The following is a 22,547-nucleotide window of genomic DNA, read 5'->3' as shown; positions in this document are numbered from 1 at the left end:
CCACCTCTACATCTGCAAGGTCGCATCTTTCGCATGCATCCTCAACGCTTTCACTCAGGCTTCCCTTGTCCCTGAAACCAGAGTCGCTGCTTCGCTCGTCATCAGGGGTCCACTGCTTGGCTCCGAGGAGGACTAGCTCCTCCTCATCCTCCTCTTCATCCCTCCTCGGCGCCTCCCCGTGCACCTCCACCCCATCTTCCCTGACGCTAGCTTCACAGGGGCCAAAACAACTCTTCTCGAAGCTGCCATCAAACCTGCCGCCTTCACCACCATGCCTCTCCTCGGTACACCCGATATGTCTCCCCTGGGGATGTTCACTGCATTCCATTTTCACAGAGTCACCGTTGGTGTCTGGTGCTGGGGGTGAGAAGTCAAAGACCGAATCTTCCGTCCCAGCACTGTCACAATCCTCTGAATTCGCTACGTCTGACATGGCATTCTCCTTCTCTTCTGACTGACATTCCTTCTCAACCTTCTCACTTTTATTATTCCCAGGATTGATATCTTTCTTGCCAACCAGAAACTCAGGACTTGAGGGACCCTTGCTCTTCTTGTCATATGATGGGATGACTTGAATAGGCTCATTAATCCTAGATAACTCATCGCTGGGATCTGATGACTTCTCTAACTTGTTGGAGTTAATCTGAACCAAATCCAAAAGAATATGCGAGTTTTCTAAGCCTTTACTGGAGACATTGGGTTTAAGCCAGCTTCCATGATTCCTATCGGCTTCTATACTAGTGATCAAAGCCTCAACAACATTTTCTTGCAAGTTAATATTCGAATTACCAATTAGGTCCGCTTGGACTTGCCTCCCATTCAAAGATGTGCATTTCTCAAGTTTTTCTGTATCCAACAACAAATCTGGCTTCATCACTGGATCCAGCAAAAATAAAATCTGAGTTTATTTCCTTCGTAACGCCATCACTCTTTAGTTTTTCTTCGCATGGACTACTTCCATCATTCAACACCATTTCCTGCTGCACAGAAGTTAACAGTATGCTTGATGTAGTAGTGTTAGCATCTTCAATGCCGATGGTGATAGGTGAAAGGGCCAAGGGGCTTCTACACTCTACTGTTGACTGGCTACCTGAGATGCCATGGGTGAGGCAATGCAGAGGGCTCTGCTCGCTCAAATCTCCAGGGAATTCACTCAGCGGCGATTCTTGGGGGCTCTTCTCAAATGCTGTTTGATCAACACCTTTTTCATCATTTCCCTGAATGACTGAAAGGCTAGCATCCACATTATCTCCAAGTTTGTTTGAAAATTTTGTGCAAAAATTGTTTTTATCCAAATGTTTAGGATTAAAGGAAGACAGGCAATTCATGGCCAAGATACTGAGAGGACTAACAGAGAGAGTAGCCACGAGTGGGAGTGGAGAAGAAGGGGATTCAGACATCTTGACAATATCTTGTAGAGACTGTGCATCAGGTACATTCACCGCTCCCACCAATGCCATCAAAGTGACATCTTTACCACATAATGCTAAGTTTCCTGACTGTGAGTGTGCTCTCTCAGACATGTCGTTGGAAAGAGTTTGAAGAGATGGGTCGGTATCAGTGATGTCACCCGAGACTTCATCAGATTTCACAGACACGCTAGAATCACAGTTTTCACTTTTGATGATTTCATGTATTACAGAACAATTTGATTTTGCATTCACAATTTTAGCGGGAGAAGGAAAAGTGGGACTGCTTTCAGGAAAAGTGGGATCCAAACTAGACACGCTACTACCAAGCACACCACTTTTTATTGTCGAGCACTCCACTTGGCCGGCCGTGTCTGACAAAGGGGAGTCAAAGAGAAAAGAATCTTCATTCACACTGCTATTCCTCATTGCATTCCCTATAGGCGTACTCGTTATCACATCACTGAACTTTTTACAACTTTCAACAACAAACTGATTATGCAGCGTTCTGGGTAAACTTTGTGCATCCTCATTTTCACAGCTGTCACTCAAAACTTCAGCTAAGTCTCCAGCAGAGGTTTCATTGATCGTGATCCCTAAGCACACCTCCGCAGGCGTTGGACCACTAATGGTAGACGTGACTGAATGCAAGGGCTCGAGGGGTGAAGGCAACGGCTTCGTTTTTCCAATGGTTGCATTGTCATGACTAGACATCGGAGCACTCAACTGCTCACTGGTTTCCGGATGGCTCTTTGTGTCCTCGAGCTCCTCCAAGAAGTTAGAGACGACACCCATCGAGAGTGAGGGGCCTGCCCGGCTGAATGAGCCCCTTTTGTTTGCCGAGCAGAGCCTCTCCAAAGTGTGTCGAAATTCATCGCCTAGGACGGCCCCCCGCAGATCTCCGACGCTTCCAAAGGAGGGAGAGTGTCCGGGATGTTGGAGGAGAGGGCCAGGTGGCGGACTGCCCACGTTCGACCTCCCTCCCCCCTCGCAGTCGCTCCCCTCGCTGCTGTCATCTATGTGCGTGAGGACCATCAGGTCCTGCACGCTGCGAGACTTCTCCCTCACCTTGGCCGAGAACTCGCACCGCTCCACTCTCTGGCGCCACACCTCTTCCTCCTCCTCCTCCAGGGCACTCTTTGACTTCGCAGCACCCTCCAGCACCCCTGCTGAACCCCCCCCCTCCCCCAGAGGCAATCCCGCGCCCCTATCCAAACTTCCATTTGCATTCCCTTTGAATCCCTCCGTTGCGATGGACTCGGTTCCCTCCCACAGGAGACCGCCCACGCGTGTCGACAAGGGAACCGCCTCTTCCTCGGTGACATCACCATCAACCCGTGCCTTGACCACTCCCTCTTTCGAAATGCCTTCACCCTCCTCCTTCCTACAATCTAGCCGGAAATCTAACACCCCATTCTCATCAATTTTCTCGTGGGAGAGTTGCGCAAATCTCTTCTTGGTGGGGCTGTGCTCTTCTGGGGACGTTCCTGATCCCGAGGATGACGACGTCTTCTCCAACGCCAGCACATCATCCAAATCTCGGATGGCCTCTGAGATTTTCCGCACAAACTGCGCATCTTCATCGTCCTCCGTGGCACCCAACTGCGACTCGCAGTCATTCAACCACAATGCACTGCTCTTGGGCTCCAGGGGTATGTCCTCGCATGGTGCATCATTTAGTTCACCCAATGCAGGGCACGCAACGTCCTTGCCAGCGTCCTCTTCCTGGGGGCAGGAGGCCTCCACGAGGTCCTCCAGGGACCCATGAAGGTTCTGCAAGCTTGGGGATTTGTGCTTGATGTCTGGTGACATGGGCTCATCATGGAGCGAGGGATGTGGCGAGGGTGTGAGATTGCGATGCATTGACTCCCTCCCTCCCTCGCCCACTTCCCTCGGCTGCATCTCCATCGGTGGCTCGTGGACAATTGTTTCTACGACAGCCGTGGTTCCATTTGGCTTCATTGTGGCCCAATGGCATTCAAAATCTTCAAACGACCACCCAGGGTTTTGTTCTGGATGAAGAGAGAGGTTGTGCAGCATGGCCGTCACTTGTGCCATCGCAGGCCTCTGGTGATTTGAGTTCCAGCAGAGCCTCATGAGGTGATACCTTAAGAGGAAACATGACACAGGTTATTCATCAGTTCTCGTAAACGTGAATTTTAAATGCAATTGGCATTTATTTTCATCTTTTATGCATACGGCAATTTGGTATCCGAAACTCTGACATTCCTACATGGATGGAACAATTAGTAATTAGAAAATCCAAGAGATGGTACGAGTAATTAAGGTTTGCTAATAGTAAGCCTTATCTCTCACTACGCTGCTGTTAAACTTTCAACTATATCTTTAATGTGGTTTCATTTTAATACTTTGTTTACTCAGAAAAGTAGAGAAAAACGAATTTCCTGTGATGATTAAACACTTTTATTTAATAGGCTGAACACCAAAAGAGATCCAAGCCACGTTGGATGAAGCTCATGGCACCTCTGCTCCTCTGTTTGCATCTGTTTACAATTGAATAGATGAGTTCAAATGTGGATGAACATCCACAAATGATGAACATCTTTCTGTTCAAATGTGACCTCTGAAATGATAAATCCAGGATATGGTTTGGCGGGATCAATGAATCAAAATTCCCACAATAGTTGAGGCCACAGGCAAAGTGCGTGCAGTGTTTTCAATATTGCATTGAAAATTGGGGGTGAAATAAAAACTCGGCAGGATGGGTGCCACCAGACTTGCTCTCAGTGGAGAATAAAAGTAATCAGTTGGTGGATTCCAAGGCTGGTTTGGTGCCTTTCCGCCAAAATCCTGACTAGTATCCTAGTCGATGCATAACTGAGGACAAAACATTAGCACACCATGGCACACACTACTGAGAGAAATGAATAGGTCATACACTGAGTTTCTAAAGGCATTCCAGCTCCAATTTTTTTGGATGCACGTGGAATTATCTAAATCAATTACTTAAAAAAAGAGGACAAATGATAAATTAAGAGCATTATATGATATTATTGTGTCGGTTGAGCAAAGAATTCAAGAAACAACATCCTCATTTGGTAAAGAAAAAAATACTCTTCATCAAGACAATAAACAGGTGCACACCTGTTTCGATGGCAAATATTATGGAATTAATTTTGAATAACTATTTCAACATCCACCGTATTCACCAGATTTGGAACCCAATGATTTTATTTAATTGCCAAATTTGAAAAAATGGCTCGGTGGAAAACAAGTTGCATCAAACAAGGATGGCTTAAAAAAGTTGGAGAAATGTTGAGAAAAAAGTACTCTAAGTGGCTGAAACAAACTAAAAGAAAATCACGATGAAAAAATTTAAAAAGCTACCCATGGTATTTGTTATCTATTTCATTGTAATGACATATCAAATGACCCACACACCCAAGCTGCATAATATGGATACAAAGTATCGAGAACAATTTCTTCCAGAGGTCAGTGTACATCGCAGCATGCTCACACCAAACGGGCTCGGTGGTGGGGGGGTTTGACCCACAACAAACACACCCGCGAGCATTCATTCAGGCTAGATTATGTTTTTCGTAGACTTGTGTCGAGTGACTCGGAGCAAGTGCAAAATGCAGCGATCGATTGAGCAGTGGTGCGCCATCAAATTTTGTGTTTGACAGGGGAACCCGGCATGCAGATGCTGGGCATGATATCCAAACGTTCAAGGATGAGAGCACATCACAAACGGCAGTTTATAAGATGCATTTGCCCATCACATATGGTGGAGAGAGTGTAGAGGACAACATCACTCAAATGAAGTCGGTAAATTCATGAATAAGGGAGGTTAAAAGGTCTGTGCAAATCGTTCCTGAGCTTTCTGAACAGTGTGCCTCCATTTGGTTCTTTTTTAATCCATTGGAGGCATTTACTTCCACAGAAACTACCCACATAACCTCCTTCAACCACTTTTTAATACCTCCTTTTGTTGATTAGTTTTTTTGAAAGCATGCTTGTGGACTGTAGCTAAAAATCGGATCCATGGAAATGAGCTCTTTGAAGGAGCAGCGTTGTTCTATGAAATTATGCTTGAAACTCAGCAAATCCTTCAAGGAAACTTATGACTTTATTACCAAAGCTTATAGTGAGGATGCTATCATAACATACCATGTGTTATGAGTGATTTACTTGGTTCAAAGAGGGTGGCATTCGGTGGAAGACAACGAGCACTTCGGAAGACCATCAACACGGACTAATGACCCCCACATCGAGAAAGTGATTGATCTTATACATGCAAATTGTAGTTTGACTGTCTGTCAACTTGTAAGAGTGTGGCATCTTGATTGTTATGTGATACGAAACACCGACTGCAAAATAGAGGATACATTGAGTCACTAACAAATTCGTGCCTCGCTTATTGCCAGCAGACCAGAAACTACATCCAGTTCAAGTCTGTCCTCAACTCTTTGATTGAAACCTTCTTGTCCAGGGTCGTAACGGGTGATAAGTCATGGGTATATGGATATGCTATCGAAACTTAAGGGTAATCTTCACAATTGATTGATGAAACATCCCCCCGCCCCAAAAAAGCTCAACAAGTTCCCTCGAATGCCAAGGTGACGTTGAACATTTATTTCGATAAAAAGGGGGTAGTGAATCATGAATGCCTACACTAAGGCCAGAGAGGGGGTTACTATCTGGGTGGGGGCCATGATACCCCTACAAGAGAGAACCAGACATTAACAGCCCTAACTTTGGATGAGCAGCGAGTGGTTTTTATCACCAGAAGAACTGGGCTCATTCATTTCTCAGAACTTGTGAGTTTTTAGCAAAAAAACAAGACCCCTATGTTTCCTCACCCATGCTACACACCAGACTCGGCCCCACATGACTTTTCCCTGTTCCCCAATCTAAAAACCCTGCTCAAAAGAAAAAGATTTGCCACCATTCCAGAGATAGAAAAATACTTGACAAAGGAGCTTGTGAACATTCTGGAAGAAGCATTCCAGGACTGTTTCAAAAAGCAGAAACACCGTTGGGATAAGTGTTAACGCTGGGGAGGAGACCAATTCGAAGGGTCCCCTGACCAATAACTTGTGAATGAGTTATATTTTTTGTAATAAATTAAGTTTGGGAAACTTTTGGACAGACCTTGTATTATGGATATGCAAAGATTTAGGAACAGAGTGATCAATTTGCACAATATCTCTCAGGAGCAGATGTACATTCAAATTAAAATTTGCTACCAATGAAGGATGTCTGATTCAAAAGAATTTATACTGGAAAGGCGGTTGAAGAAATTAAATACATACGCATTAATAGAAAAGATGAAGTATGGAGTATCCATTGGTTGTAGAGAAAACCCTGAGTGTGGTACCCCTCTGAATGTCTCATTTTTTCATCTCACTGCTGAGTGAGAATGTGACAGAGGGGAGAATGTTATGCAAGCGAGGAAGGGGCAGGAACAGGAGAGGTATGTTTGATTGAATGAAGGGAGTGAGGAAGTCTGTAGAATTTAAGAAAGGACATTCCACAGTGTCAGCTGTCAGGTTGCAATTTGAAAGGAGAAAAAAGAATGGGCACCATTGTAAAGGAAAAGTGCTGTCCATCAAAAGCCTATCTTAACCAGTAGAATAAAATTATTAAAAAAGGGTGGTGAAAAGATATAATTAACATAAAAACTCACAAATTATTGGACTGCAGGCATGGTCTTGATGGAGGACCAAGATGAAGACTTTTCTCACTCAGAACTTTGACAATGACCTCTTCATCATTTAACTCAGTGTATGGTAAACGTCCAAATTCACAGAGTTCCCAGAGAAAAACACCAAAACTCCAAATATTGGCTGATGTTGTCACCTGAAAACACAAAACATCAAAATCAAGAAAATTAATCCATAGCCATATTACTCAAAATCCTATACATTATTATTATTATTAGGTAATCTACCGGTTAAGGTAGGTTTTTGGATGGACGTAATTACTAATTAAATAATTTGTGGCCCCTAGCAAAACACAACCTCCTAGTCTACATCAGGTCCCTCTTCATCTCAGAGTACTTTCTTCCTCCCTTCATCCCGTCCAACATCCCTATCCTGTTCCTTCCCTTTCCTCTTTCGCCCAACATTCTCCCCTCAATTACAGTCTTCAACATCCCGCTACCGTTCAATACCCCCTTCAGCCACTTTTGCTGCCTCCATAGGATTGCTCCCAACAAACTCCTCTCTTCACCCACCATACCAAGTACTTCCTCGTTAAACATGATGAACTATACAGATATATATACATATGTATATATACATATAATATATATATATATATATATATATATATATATATATATATATATATACATATGTATATATACATATAATATATATATATATATATATATATATATATATATACATATGTATATATACATATAATATATATATATATATATATATATATATATATATATATATATATATATATATATATACACATATAATATATGTATATATATGCATATAAAATATGTATATCTATATATGTGTATATATATATATACATATTTTTATCTAAACCTTAGGATTAACAACCACCGCACCTTGTGCAATCCCTCCTCCCCGTCCGCGGGTCTCCCCATCCCTAAACATGCTTCCCATCATAATACCCCTTTCAACCAGTGTTACAATGTTTCTGTCTTAGCGTCCCTTCCCACATCCGATAATCCTATAGAATAAAAAACTCTTGAAATGGCATTCATTTGGGTCTGTACGGCCTATCAGCATCCAGGCCTCAATGTCATTCACTGATGGGAATGGCCTTAATCGTCAATTTGTGGATGCGGTGCATATCGGAGAGTTGAATACTTTGTTTTTCCACATTAGTTTTGGTGTGCGTGGCCTTTGTTTCGACTTGCCGAGTCTTGATCAAGACTTCGTAAGTTGAAACCTGGATCCTCAGATGTTGGAATAGTTGCGGTGAGCAGATCGTTTTCTTTTCCGATTTTGTGTCAATTCCACCTCCTCCCTATCCCTCATTCCCTATCTCTGCTCCCCTCCAGTGACTCTCCTCCCTTTCCTCTCCCCAACCATTCCTCTCACCCCTCCTCCACCTCCCGTTCCCCCTTCCCCTGGCCCCCTTCCCTTTCTCTCACACCCCTCACCTCTACTATTCCAGCAGTCATTACTTCTATATCTTCCGATGAAGATGGAGCAGAATTCCATCGAAATGATCAAGAAATAACTTGTGAGTGATCTTTTTACATGTTTCTTTATTGTTTGTTGCTGTCCAATTTGTTAAAGGAGAAGGAATTCAGGTGAGCATGAAATGAGAAAGGCCAAGGAGAAACTTAGTGCTGGGTATGTGTTCCCACAAGCACAGCTCCAGGGGTCATCTGACCACACAAGCCCTTCTGCCACATCAAGGATGTAGCCCAAGGGAGTAACTCACTGTACAAAGGCTTAAAACTGAACTTAAGGAGCCACTTTTAATTAAGCAGTAACACAGTGTGGATGAGTTTATCAGTGATAATTTGTCTCTGTCAGGTGCTTTACATGCAAGGTGAGTACATAGTGTTTTAGTTTACATTTATTAATTTTATTCGGGCTCAACTGCAATACCTCAAGTAAGAGTGTACAAGTAAGTGTGTGTACTTGTATTTTCATCTGTGGTTCTAATTCAATTTTCTGTAAATTTTTATGAATATGTTCCATGTCACTTACCAGAAGGAACAGTACCAAACAATACACTAAATAATTAAAAAACAAACCTCTTTTGTTTCTATGGTTGTATCCGTACAATGAAGAGTTTCAGGAGCACACCATCGGATGGGTAACGCAACATCATCTGCGCAATAGTAGTCATCCTGGGAAGGGATGAATTATGAATCGTAATAATAATTTCTTAACCCTTACACTGGATGTTTTATCAAATAACCTATCACTTTGTCATATTTTTAAAGTACGCCATCAAAAGATTAACCTTAATTATGCACGATAAACACTTGAAAAATAAAACAAAACTTATAAGCCAACATTACACTTGAGTCTGTCATATATGAAATAACATAACATACATTATGCTGGGAAAAAGGAGATAGCCAAGTTCCATTAAATGTTTAATAGATTACGTTAGGGAGATATTATGATGATTAAGGTGAAGGTCCATTCAATATCTTCTGATACAAAATATTTTTCTTTCTCAAGTTAGAGATTTTAAAATATCACCGGGACCATTAATTTTAGTATTTTTTTTTCAATTTCCTAAAATATTAGGCATGTAATAAGTGTATAACAATTTGAAAATTACTAAACCACCTGATTTAAGTTACAAGGGCTCAAGTAAAGAAGAAAGGGGAAGAAAACTCCAATGGCCGTAAGGATTAGTTGCCAATCTCTCGTCAGACCAAATGTTGTGTTGGTGTGACGGGAATCACGTCAGGGACCAACCACAACCTCTCGACCAGAATACCCTCTGTGGTGGTTTACGGGAGATTAATCCGCGTCAGGGACCAACACACAGCCACACGCACACTATCCTGCCTGAAATCCTTCACGAGGCTGTGAGACCCTGTTAAAGAATTTCAGATGGAGATGGAATCCTTCACGAGGCTGTAGAGTAGACCCCGTTAAAGATTCCAGGATATTCTCAAGCACACACTCTGTGGCGGTTTACGGGAGATTAATCCGCGTCAGGGACCAACACACAGCCACACGCACACTATCCTGTCTGAAATCCTTCACGAGGCTGTGAGACCCTGTTAAAGAATTTCAGATGGAGATGGAATCCTTCACGAGGCTGTAGAGTAGACCCCGTTAAAGATTCCAGGATATTCTCAAGCACACACTCTGTGGATGGCACAGACCAAACACACACACAAGCACTCGAGAAACGCACACACACTCATTACTTAAAGAAGAAAGGGGAAGAAAACTCCAATGGCCTTACGGCCATTGGAGTTTTCTTCCCCTTTCTTCTTTATTGAGAGGCCGTAGAGCTCATTATTTCTTGCTAAGGGCTCAAGTGTTTAATCTTTAATGTTCAGGACAGAATCTATCAGCAAATGTAGTTATATTAAAAGTAGGAAGAAAATTACCTTAAAGTTTTCAATACTAGTCCCATAATCTCCAATTTTCACCATCAGATCAGATGCAACTAAGCAGTTCCTAGCAGCAAGATCTCTGCGGAGAGAAATTTATGTGGATATAATTCAAACTAGCTAATCAAAAAGGCAGTTACTAATATGAACAACTTCCAAAAAATATATTTCATACAAACAAAGTAAAAAACAAGGAAGAATGTCAAGCGAGAGGTATTACTCACGTGTGAACGAAGCCTCTTTCGTGCATGTGCTGGAGTCCATCGGCAACGTTGCAAGCCATCCTGAGGATTACTCCCTGCATACTCAGAGCCTCCGATGTGGCAAGGTTCTGCAGGAGGAATGTCTTCAAATCTCCCTATTCAGGAAAAACAAGTAGGTAATGAACAGGCCTGGTTTGAAGAAGTGTTTTGGTTCCATGGGCATTACAATTATAGTGGGTGCTTGTGTGTACATATGTTATTATTAAGCCAAACGCTATCTTAACCTACCTGTTAAGGTAGGTTTTGGAATGGACAGAGCCACTAATTAAATATTTTGTGACTCCTAACAAAACACACTACTCTACATCAGGTCCCTCTTCATCTCAGAGTACTTTCTTCCTCCCTTCATCCCGTCCCACATCCATATCCTGTTCCTGCCCTTTCTTCGTTTGCCTAACATTCTCCCCTCCATTACAGTCTTTCACATCTCACTACCTATCAATATGCCCCTCATCCATTTTTCCTGCCTCCATAGGATTTCTCCCAACAAACCCCTTTCTTCGCCACCATACCAAGTACTTCCTCCGTCCATTTCACCTTCTCCATTCTTCTCCGCACCCACATTTCAAAAGCCTCCAATCTACGTCTATCTTCCTGCTTCAATGACCACATTTCCGCGCTGAACATATCTACGCTCCATATCAAAGTTTTTACAAGTCTTTTCTTAACATCCTTACTCAACGTCCCCGTTATCAACTCCCTCCTCCTTGTGAAAGCCTCTTTGCCTAGCGCAATTCTTCTCCTTACGTCCCTACTTCTTTGACCATGTTGGTCCCAAACACTACCGAGATACGAAAAGTGTTCCACCTGCTCTAGTTTTTACTCTCCGATTTTAACATTTAAGAGAGAGAAAAGGAGAGAAGAAGCATTCCGGGACTGTTTCAAAAAGTGGGGTAAGTGTACACGTTGGGGAGAAGACTACTTTTAAGGGAATTATGACCAATAATTTACAAGTGAAGTATTTTTTGTAATAAATAAAGTTTGGGAAATATTTGAAGAGACCAAGTACACAGGCATACAAATTCATCTACTGGATTCTTTAGACTACATATCATTGACTTGGAAGGAAGTTATATGACATGACTATTGAAATACGAATTTCTGTAGTCTTTCTTCAATAATGCACCTTTAATAAGTGCATTATACTGAAATGTAGATGCCATAGCTCACAAGCACAGTTTGCAGGAAAACATTTCAACCGCCCATTTCTCAAGTGAACATAAGAGTGAATGGGATGGACACAGATCGATAAACAGTGGAATATACCCATCCTGAGACCCCATTTTATCATCCAGAGCTTGAAGCTCATCCTCAAATATTTCTGGGGTTATCTGTGCTTTTGAATCTGCTGTGTACCTAGTGTGCAATGTTTTTACATATTTGAAGCACCTAGGGCCCTTTGACCTTTGTGGTTTACCAAACACCGGTAGCTGAAGTTTCTCACTTCCATCTGCAATTGTGATTAATAAGAAAGTAAGCCATTTTTGCTAAGAACCCTCCATGATGTTGTTTGCCTCTGAAGCACAGTGTTTTTGCTGGCCACAAATTTAAAAATAACCATGTCTTGTTTGCAATTATAACATCTTTTGGTCCATAGCCTTCAAGATTTTGCTCGTCATGCAAATTACTCGCAATGTGAGATGCTCATTAATATCATTTCATTCTATGAAAAGTATACACACATTGTTTTGGGTCATGGATCAACTTCATCTTTTCTTAAACCATGGAATGAGGCAACCAGGAATACTAACCCAATTTGAGAAAACTAAAAAGAATTAAAATTACTACTTTATTACTTATGATACATACCAAACTACCCTTTACGAGGAAATTGTCTATAGTTATTTGTTATTGCCAATGCTTAAAATTTTGTAAAAATGTGACAGCATTGTCATTGAATTAATTCCTGACGTGCATGGCCACTGCCTTGTTAGGGCGATGCAATTCTTTCTCTACATTGTACGATGCAACAGTTTCCTGTCACCCCCACATGATATTTCGCCTGCTGTTTTGACAATAAAACTTCTCAAAGGACATTGAGTTTCTGACTGGTAATCAACGTGGCATGCCATTTTCGGATGGCCACTTGCATTGGCACAAAATAGCAGCATGAGACAGCCGTTTATTAGCTTGTGGCCTTGCTGGAGCACCAAGTTCCACCATACCTAATCATGCCGTGGATGCTGGTTTTTCTCTTAACCTTCTCAAACCATGCATGGCTCCTCGTAAATACTTCTTTAACCAGTGATGATCCTGGCATCTTCTTAACTAGGTGGACAAAAATCACGTTCCTCTTCTCACAAATTATATCCTCATTAATAGTTGGGCATTGCAATTGCTTTTCGTTCATCTACATGAGAAGCAATCCGTCAACATCTTTGAGAGGGCATTAACCATTGCATAGATATTCTTGACACTCTTTTTGAAGCAGTCATCTCCTTAATCTTATCAAAGTTCTAGAGAATAATGAAAACTGTTGATGTGGATCGATTGCATGAGCATACTACATCAGCTATACTCACACCTTGTCTTCGCTCTATGACGATTTTACATCATTTCCTTTCTACAGTAATGTCCATTCTCTTACGGATGTCTTCTTGCGGTGTTTGTTTTCAGATATATTTTTTTACAACCATGCGAAAAGTATTATTAAACTTTGCAAAACAGTAATAAATAATGTCTGAACACAAGTTTGGAAAAATGTGTGACCAGCAGTGACCCTCACGTGCTAGCGGAACAAGTGTTGAACATAATCTGAAGTAGCAGTTGCACAACAATTCTGGGGAATCCCCTCTCCCAGTCCATTGTTGTGCGCAACGCCACCTGTTAAGCAAGTCATTTTCGGACACAGTATTTTTCCTCTCAACACAAACTACTCACCATGCAAGGTTCTTGTTAAGAGAGGTTCCACTGTAGTCTTCAATTAGTAGTCCTTAGTGCGCAAAAAAATTGTTTGGAATAGATGCAGTTTACAAGTAAGTTAAAATCAAAACAACTTACGCTGGGACAGGCTTCCAGAATTATTAAGAAAGGATCTGTTTCAAGGCATCTTCCTTTCAATTGCAAGATGTTTGCATGCGGACTAAGGTCCTTCAGATATCTGACTTCATGAAGGAAGTACATTTGGTCAGTAGGCGTTGCATCCCCATGGAGAATCTTCACTATCACACGAGTCGGGGGTGAGATTACATTTGTCCCCGGGGCGAGCCCTAGAGCTTCACCCTCCACAACCTTGAAAAGAAACCAGCAATTGGATTAATCACCAAAACATTTCCATAAAACTCAATTTTCACATCAAAACAAAAACAAGCATATGCAAGTGTAAAAACAACAAACTAGCATACTCTAGAACATCTGTGATGGAATTCTAAGCATTTGAAGTTTTAAAAAAATCTAGTCCATGTGGTTGATTCTGTTGGCATAATTGAAATAGGAAGCTAATACCATGGAAACCTTTTTCAAAATTTGTTAATTACTGCAGACAAGTATTTAAATTTAAACAAGGGTGAATTTCTGGTACATGAATGTAGTAGAAATACCACTGAATCTAGTCAGAAAATGATGAAAAATCAATAACGAATGCATAAAAAAACCATAAAACACAGAAATCAACCCGAAGGTCGGTTTGGTAGGTGATGGTAGAGTTCACCCAGGACTAAGCCCGACAGTGTGTGAAATTCACACATCAGGGTAGGGAGGGTCAGTGCCTTTCCCTGAGCCGGTTATGGTTTCCCAGGAAGACCTGGTACCCGAAAAATCACATAGCTTGGGTGGAGCTTCAGGTGCCCAGAGTGCCTTGCCCGGGAATCGAACCCGGGACCCTCCGGTCAGCAGTCCAACGCTCTACCCCCTGGACTACCACATCGAAAAAGCATACTTACATGCTGGAATTAACCAAATTTACATTTTACTGAGATAAGGCTTTAAGTAAGGCATGTTCTTTGATGAGAAGATTGCCACCATTAAAATCTTAACAGATTTAACAGAAAAAATAAAGACAATGGAAATAAGTGATTGATTTGGGACATTCAAATAAATAACAACTTTTGTCTTTAATGATTAACCTAAAGACTAAGGGATGGGCCAAAAAACTGCATCCATTGGTCACACATGCAATTTATATGGAGACTTTTTTCACACTTCTTGTCCAGCATTTTCACTTACCCGGCCAAACCAGCCTTTCCCGAATTCGCAAAGGTATTTGAGCTGACTTCTCGGGAAGTTGGCTTGTGGATCATCTGTGCGGAAAACCAGAGAGACATGATTGAGACACCTGGTGATGACCCCAGGTCAATTAATTAATATCACAAATCAAAATCACAATAAAAACATAATTTTTTCTGGTGATTTACTAATCAGAAGTCTTTTTGGATGATCCTAAAAAAATATTTATTAATTCTGCACCACTTGCAGATAGGTTAACAACTAGGAGGCAGGATCACAATTAATTTGAGGTTTTAAATTGCTATATCAATTAATTATATTTTTAAATAGGTTGGCATTGACCGGCTAGAGATTCAAGGAATTTATTAATTCTTCTCTGCGATGATCCTATCAACAGAGGAATACTTTCCAATGATTGTCTTTTGCTTTCAGCTTTTAATTTTAATTGCATGATTGTTTTCCCTATTAAGATTGATTTTTCTAAACTTGCTCAAAGGTCTGCCTATGCATTATGTCGTATACACGTACTCCTAAACTCAAGGTGTATCAATCAAGTAATGAGACAGGCGGTGTCATAGCATTTGATCTGATGGCACTGGGGACTTCCAGTTCAGAGGGAAGGTGGAGCAACATGCGATTCTTTTCCAGTATGAGTTTGAACTCCCTGAATTATTAAGTTGTCCACAGGAGTTTTTTCTTGCAAAGTGATTTTTTCTGACAAACTCATACAATCAGGTTTTACTTCAGACATGGTGACAATGCAACAGAAACTTTTGCAAAGCTTTAGCAGGACTGCGGTGACACTGTTTTGTCAAGGGCTCAGGGCTTCTGATGGTTTGAGGCATTTTCTTAAGGAAGAGAACAGATTGAGGAATACCCTCACAGCAGAAGGGAACAGTTTCATTTGACAATAAACACCATTCATAAGTATAAATTGAGTAGCTTCAGGCGTGATGTGGTGGAAGTAGAACATAATGAATAACTGATCGTAGCACTTTTCCACTTGATAAGTGGAAAAGTGCTACGATCAGTTATTCATTACCATTCATAAGGTTTTGACCAATAAATTGCAAATGAGGAAAATTAGCATGAAAATGGTTCCGAAAATCCTTTTGGCGAGAAGCTATCAATTAATAAGTTTGTGGCAAGCAAGGATATCCCTGTGGCTCCTTTGCCACTTTATTCCCTAGCGTGAGGTCTTGTGACTGCTTTCTCAAGATTGATAATTCACCAAAAAGGATGTCATTTCAAAACACTAAAAAGCAATAAAAAGGTCATAACCAGCCAGAAGTCAGTCATTCCAGAATCAAAGATTCAGCAAAACTATGAATACTAGAAAAATCTGTAAATCACTTTGTGGATCCCAATAAAATTCCCTCAAAGGAGGTAATGCAGAATTGTAATTCTGATCAAATGAAAAATCAGTCTCTTTACTTTATCCATTCCACCCCATGGACTAAAACCTTGACGTGGTGGAAGGGCTGGTGCTTTCCGATGACCCCTAGAGCTGTGCTGGCAGGAGTAATATTTATTGCTCCTGGTAGGGTCACCCATGCCAGATAGGTCGAAGGGCAGGAGCCAGACGAAAGGTAGTCAACGCAGCATCTGTTCCTCAGTGAGGCGGCTGCAAAGGTGTCTGACCCTAGTGAGCAATTGAGGTTTTGGTGTCTCGTTAAATGCACTATTGAGGAAGGCAACTGGAAACCACCTCAATTATTATTCCGAAGTCTTTTTTGATGGACAGTATGGAAAAAATAAGTCCTGGTAACTACGGGACTAGACCTGATTGGCCATATGTCATTCCTGGCATTAGGAGAGGCAAGGTTTCCACTGTCGTCATCTCACGAAACCCTTGTAAAAGAAAACTGACAGTAGCAGGACAGAAGATGCAGAAAAAGAAGACTGCAATAGTTAGAATATGAACTTGGAATATTAGGACAATGTTGAGGATGGAAAATTAGAGAATATTAAGCGAGAGATAGAAACAGGAAGTACAGATGTTTCTACCCCACTACGTAATCAATCAATGTCCATCACTCTTCCTCAGGAGTTGACAGACAGTGGGTCCAGCCACAGCCTCTTGACTGGGGACTACTACTCCAACCCCGCTGCCTCTGGCACATCACCCGCCAAGACACACAGCTGATTAGGCTAAGTCCCATAGTTGCCAGGACTTATAGTCTCTATACTATCCACCATTACATTCTTGGGAATGATAATTGAGATGGTTTCCTGTTGTCTTCCCCAATATTGTTTTCGACGTGACACCATCACTCAATGGCCGCGCCACTGAGGTCAGATGCCTTTGCAGCCACCTCGCTGAGGATCAGATGCTGCGTGAACTACCTCTCGTCTGGCTTCAACCTATCTGGCAAGGTTGACCCTACCAGGAGCAACTATCATTGTTCCCGCCAGCACAGCTCTAGTGGTCATTAGGTCCATGGGAAGGACAAATGGAGTATTTATCAGAAATTACAAAATGTTATCCTTATTCTTTGTCTTGAAAGGACAATTGTAAGAAGAAATCGTACGCGGTGGTCACCACATACGATTCCTCTAGTTCTCCCCCACAGGTGGAGGTGAGCTGACGACTAGCCTCTCCCGCTCTCTCTTACCGAACCAGTCTTGGGCGGAGAGCCCGTGGGAGACGGCATTGTTGAAGGCGGCGGGCTTCTTCCGGGAGAGCCGGCGTTTCTGGTTGGAGGCACTATCGGGGTCAGGCACCGGTTGCCGCGGTCGGATGTCGGGCAGCGGCTCGAAGCTTATGGGAGTGCCTGTCGTCGAAGCGCTGGCCGGGGGTGCCACGGGCGGGAAGATGGTAAACTCGCTGGCGGGCGAAGAGCCAGAGGCAGCGGGGTTGACGTAGCCCCCCGTCGAGAGGCTGTGGCTGGACCCGCTGTCCGTGAACTCCTGAGGAAGAGTGAAGCACATTTATTGATTAACAAGTGGGGTAGAGTTAACACTGGCGAAATGGGCAAAATACAGTCCCACCCTCGCTTGCCCAGATAAAATTTCAAAAGGAACTGCAGAACTTCTTAGCAAAAGAATAACTACTAAATTATTTGTTTAAAAAACATTTAATATACGAAGAGCAATGCAGTGATTTCTCAGAGATATGAAATAACAGTACAAGACCGAACTTTACTCCTCCTAACCGTCAAATTAACAGCCTTTATTTAAGTTTAATATTGCGTCATTTTCAAGAGCTTTATTTGGCCACACTTTTCTAGACTAAAAATTAAGACAAATGGGAGACCAATTGATAATCAAAATCGAAATGAAGCTTTATTTACTTTGCATCAGAGTAAGAATATTTGAAATGACGTGGAAACTCTTTAGCAATAATAAGAGTGAACAGAATGATATTCAAACTTTTCATTTTCTTTCGATTACGCCGACCACAGTCCACATTGGTTAAACTTGTTTTTTCTTCCAATACTCCATATTCTAACTTTGTTCCCTTTTCCAATCTTATTTCCATTTCTGCCCCGTCATGGAATAACGTCTGTTTCGGGACAAGATAATATCGTGCGAGGGAAGTAATGAAAGAAAAGGTGACTACTTGCGGCAGAGGAATATGAAGCTGGAATACATGCAAAGACTCCTCGTCACATGCTTTGACAAAATGTATTCATTTGCAAGGTGACTACGCAGAGAAGTAGTTCAAGGTTTTTAATTGACTCACAAAACATTTTTCTAAGAATTTATGTATGAGGGCTGTCAAGAAAGTATCTTCCGTTTCAGCCAAGCGTGGCAATGGGTACGGCTATAGCAGCCACCTTGGTGTATAAATGTGGTAGTTTGCAGACAGTGGTTATTCCCCTTTGCCCAATGCAAACTGTCAAAATAAGAGCTGAAATAGAAAAGCCCGCGACTTGCGAAGTGCGATCTGCAATTAGACTGTTACTGGCAGAAATCTATGGCGGTGGTAGTGATGTTTCAAGCCATGCTGCGTCAGATAAACACACAAGGGTCTCGAATTTGATGGATTCATTTTCTAGATCAAGTGCTTTTTTAGGAAAGTGACATCTGGCAATAGAGAAGAAGAACTACACATAACACAATCAGAAGCCTTAGTTCCTTTTCAAATTAGTGTCGCATTTAAACACGGTTCCAGTTCATTGTAACGCAAATCAAAATTAATTAAAATATCCTGACTCAAGTTTTCCCAGCGCTCAGGATCCATCTGAAACCCTGAATGAATAACTGATGGTAGCCCTTTTCCACTTGATAAATTTTTTTTTAATTTTACGACCGGGTTTCGATGACATCACCATCAGGTATTGAAACCCGGTTGCAAAATAAAAATTTTATCAAGTGGAAAAGTGCTACGATCAGTTATTCATTATGCTTGACTTGCACCACATCACGCCTGAAGCTAATCAATTTAAAACCTTAAATAGTGGAGTACCGAAATATTAATAATCATCATCTCTTTAAATACTCTAATCAATAGGATACAACTTCAACAAATTCTCTTTGTTCTGAGTGTTTCACCGTGTCCCCCATTGATTGCTTAAATATTTTTAAATGTCGCACTGGAGCCTCAAAATGTTCGCTGCTCTCCTTTTTGAGATTAAAGTGGTGCAAAATTAATGTAATTGCCCTGTTATGCATTACCCTTTCTGGCATTCATCTTCAAAAAATGAAACGACATCTTACAGGAGGTTGAATGTGGGCGATTTGAACGAGTATTGTACCACTGCAGCCATGCATCTACATGGGCAACTACGATGGAATTATGCCACAAATAAATACACTTAAACTTACCTTGATAATTTTCCTTTCGTTTGGCTTTGGGAAAAATAAAAGAACACACATTAAGATATGTTTTACACAAACCTCAAGATGCACTATTAATTAATTGATGCTATACTTATTCCTTATCTTCACTTTTACCTGGCACATATCAACAAATTGTAGTTTTAAAAAGTAAACTTGTTTTAAACATTAAATATGTTATCCAATAAAAGGTGGATAAAAAATACAAACTATTGCACATTTATTACCATCAAATCTGCGCTACATTAATTAAAATCAATGAAATGAAGATACATCATGAATCACAACTACACAATAACACTTGCAATTCAACCTTGCTTTCAGTGAAATGTTCAACGTGTGTCAGGAGAAAAATGCAAAATATTACACAAAATAACAAGAGAGCGAAAGAACAGCAATGCAACGCAAACGCAGCCTTGAAACTTGAATCTATCAATGAGAAAATTTGCAGTTTTTTAATTACAATATCATTTTTGAAGCAATAATAAATTTTCATTATTAGAAACAATATAATGGTACAAGTAGCAATGTCATCAAATTAAGAGATGCGGGAATAGACACATCAACCCATTTGACCGTGAATCCTTGCTGGCCAGTATGCTAACCGCAAATAGACATACATATGCACAGTCGTGGTACGCAAAAGGGAAGCAAATTAAAACAATGGCGATTTCATATTTTGGCTGCCACGAGAGGCCAACTAAGGAGTTAGGAGGACTGCTGACGAGAGACAGGTGCACAAATGCGTTCTATGGCACCTGCAAAATGGACTTTATTTCCACCCTGGCATTGGAAATTCAGTGCGACAGGTATGGGATGAGAATAAACATTAATAAAAGGTTATGCGATTTTCTAGAAAGAAAAAGACTAAGCTTAACATTAAAATAGGAGGGCATAAACTGGAGCAGGTAGAACAGTTTACGTATCTCGGTAGTGTTTTGGACCAACACGGTCAAAGTAGTAGGGATGCAAGGAGAAGAATTGCGCTAGGCAAAGAGGCTTTCACAAGGAGGAGAATATTGATGACGGGGACTTTGAGTAAGGATGTTAAGAAAAGTCTAGGAAAAACTTTGATATGGAGCGTAGCTATGTACTGCTTGGAAACGTGGTCATTGAAGTAGGAGGATAGACGTAGACTGGAGGCTTTTGAAATGTGGGTGTGGAGAAGAATGGAGAAGGTGAAATGGATAGAGAAGAAAACAAATGAGGAAGTACTAGATATGGTGGGCGAAGAGAGGGAATTGTTGGGAGACATTGGACGTGGACATGAATGCATCACTCTGCCTTTGCCAATGGGATCGGGTGGCGATGGTGAAAAGCGAAGGCAAATGCAGTCCACAATAGAGGATTCGCGCTAAACCCTTGTGTTTATTTCCTTCTTCCACTGCGTTTCCTCACTATTGGCAACCCAACCGCCGTTTTATTCATATTTATGACTATTTACATGACTCAAATCTATCCTATGGTAATTGCTTTGATGAATGTGCATGAAATGAATGTACCGCATGTATTTTAGTATGATACAAACTTCTACAGCAAAAAATTAAAAAAAGGTAAAGTGAGTTTTTCAATGTCGGCGCAAGCAATGAGCGACTACTTATGACTTATTTGGAATGCTTGCGATTATTCGGGCACTTATAAGGAAATATGTGCAATAGATATGTTAAACATAATCACATCAGACACAAATTCGAAGGCGGAGAAGGCCCAAGCGAAATGCAAAGCTAAACATCCAGACGTTGGAGCCCTCTAGCCATTCAAGAAGGGTACCCATTACTAGCTATTTTGATTTGAGTTGGCGTTAGTTACTCGAACGTCGATCGTGTCAGTGAGATGAGGAGTACACATTCGTAGCAACTTCGTCGAGTAGCAAAGGGAGGCTCGACAGGCATCCGAGCAGCATGCGTTTTATACGATTTGGCATCGCCAATATTCGCGAGCAACGCATGAAAGAAGATAAATCTACTCCGAAACGTGATCTCTAGACTATGATGAATGCTAATTTAGCGTGGACGCACAAACCGTCGGAGAATTCAACGATCGATGAGCAGCTTTTTAATTGCCCAGGCCATACAAGATTTAAGCAGTACCATGGCATTATTTACGCCAGCAAAAATACTAAACTTTGGGGAAAAAAAAGGAGGACAGATAGTTGAGAGAACTCGCTGTTCCATACTGTGTAACTGGCAGAAATATATGCATGGCTGTTTTTTTAACTGCAGCTACATAATGCGAGGGTGGTCTGAAAAGTTTCCGACCTAACAAAGATACAAGACATTTTTTCTGAAATTTTCCGAGGTCGGAAACTTTTCAGACCGCCCACGTAGATCTTGCTTGCACCCTTTCCACCAACCTCCGTCTACCATCCGCAATTTCTCCTCAGGCCATCTCCCCTCTCTTACCAGAAAATCCTCCCCCGGCAACACAGATAATTGAATGGCATCGATTCCCCGACACCCTCCACCCCCACTCCGATGAGCCCTCTTTGCCGTCCCTCCGCCGACGACCTGGACCGCAGAACCTAACTCATCACCACTGCCCTCTCGGAGGCACAGCACAAGGTTACAACGACCATCCCGCCTCAGAAACAAGGAAAATCCCGCTCCCCTATTTAATCAAGGGTCGCACGGCCGTCCGCCATAAATTGCATATAAGAAAGGGTTCCACGGGACAAAACACGTTCTAAAAACTTGACGGCCGCCGTAAATCAGGAAATTTCCATATTTTTGGCGGTAGAATGGCTTGACCACGTGGAAAAACCTTGCTTTCAAACACGATTCAAAACCTCCAGATCGCTCCCACACAACCATTAGTTCACCAGCCAAGCCCTCAAATGTAAAAGGCAATTAATATACGACCCTTCCTGTAAAGCATAAA

General features: G+C 41.6%; 1 protein-coding gene across 1 annotated transcript in view; it reads right to left on the bottom strand.

Annotated features, from left to right (window-relative positions):
- The window catches only part of LOC139685452 (uncharacterized), a 112,537-nt gene that overhangs the window by 41,488 nt on the left and 48,502 nt on the right, over positions 1 to 22,547 (bottom strand). The window contains exons 2-11 of the mRNA XM_071582473.1: positions 19,659 to 19,682; positions 17,504 to 17,798; positions 14,889 to 14,962; positions 13,725 to 13,955; positions 10,686 to 10,819; positions 10,459 to 10,543; positions 9,133 to 9,228; positions 7,060 to 7,232; positions 956 to 3,516; positions 1 to 876 (exon numbers count right to left, since the gene is read on the bottom strand). The exon at positions 1 to 876 is cut by the window's left edge and continues 1,460 nt beyond it. Coding sequence (XP_071438574.1) covers positions 1 to 876; positions 956 to 3,516; positions 7,060 to 7,232; positions 9,133 to 9,228; positions 10,459 to 10,543; positions 10,686 to 10,819; positions 13,725 to 13,847 — 4,048 coding nt within the window. The 5' untranslated portion in view covers positions 13,848 to 13,955; positions 14,889 to 14,962; positions 17,504 to 17,798; positions 19,659 to 19,682. The remainder of the gene's footprint in view (positions 877 to 955; positions 3,517 to 7,059; positions 7,233 to 9,132; positions 9,229 to 10,458; positions 10,544 to 10,685; positions 10,820 to 13,724; positions 13,956 to 14,888; positions 14,963 to 17,503; positions 17,799 to 19,658; positions 19,683 to 22,547) is intronic.

The sequence above is a fragment of the Hetaerina americana genome, unplaced genomic scaffold (genome assembly GCF_022747635.1).
Source record: "Hetaerina americana unplaced genomic scaffold, ioHetAmer1.1.p SCAF_112, whole genome shotgun sequence".
NCBI classification, from domain to species: Eukaryota; Metazoa; Arthropoda; class Insecta; order Odonata; family Calopterygidae; genus Hetaerina; species Hetaerina americana.
The sequence above is the reverse complement of the archived record's forward strand: the minus strand, read 5'-3'. Positions and strand labels throughout refer to the sequence as shown.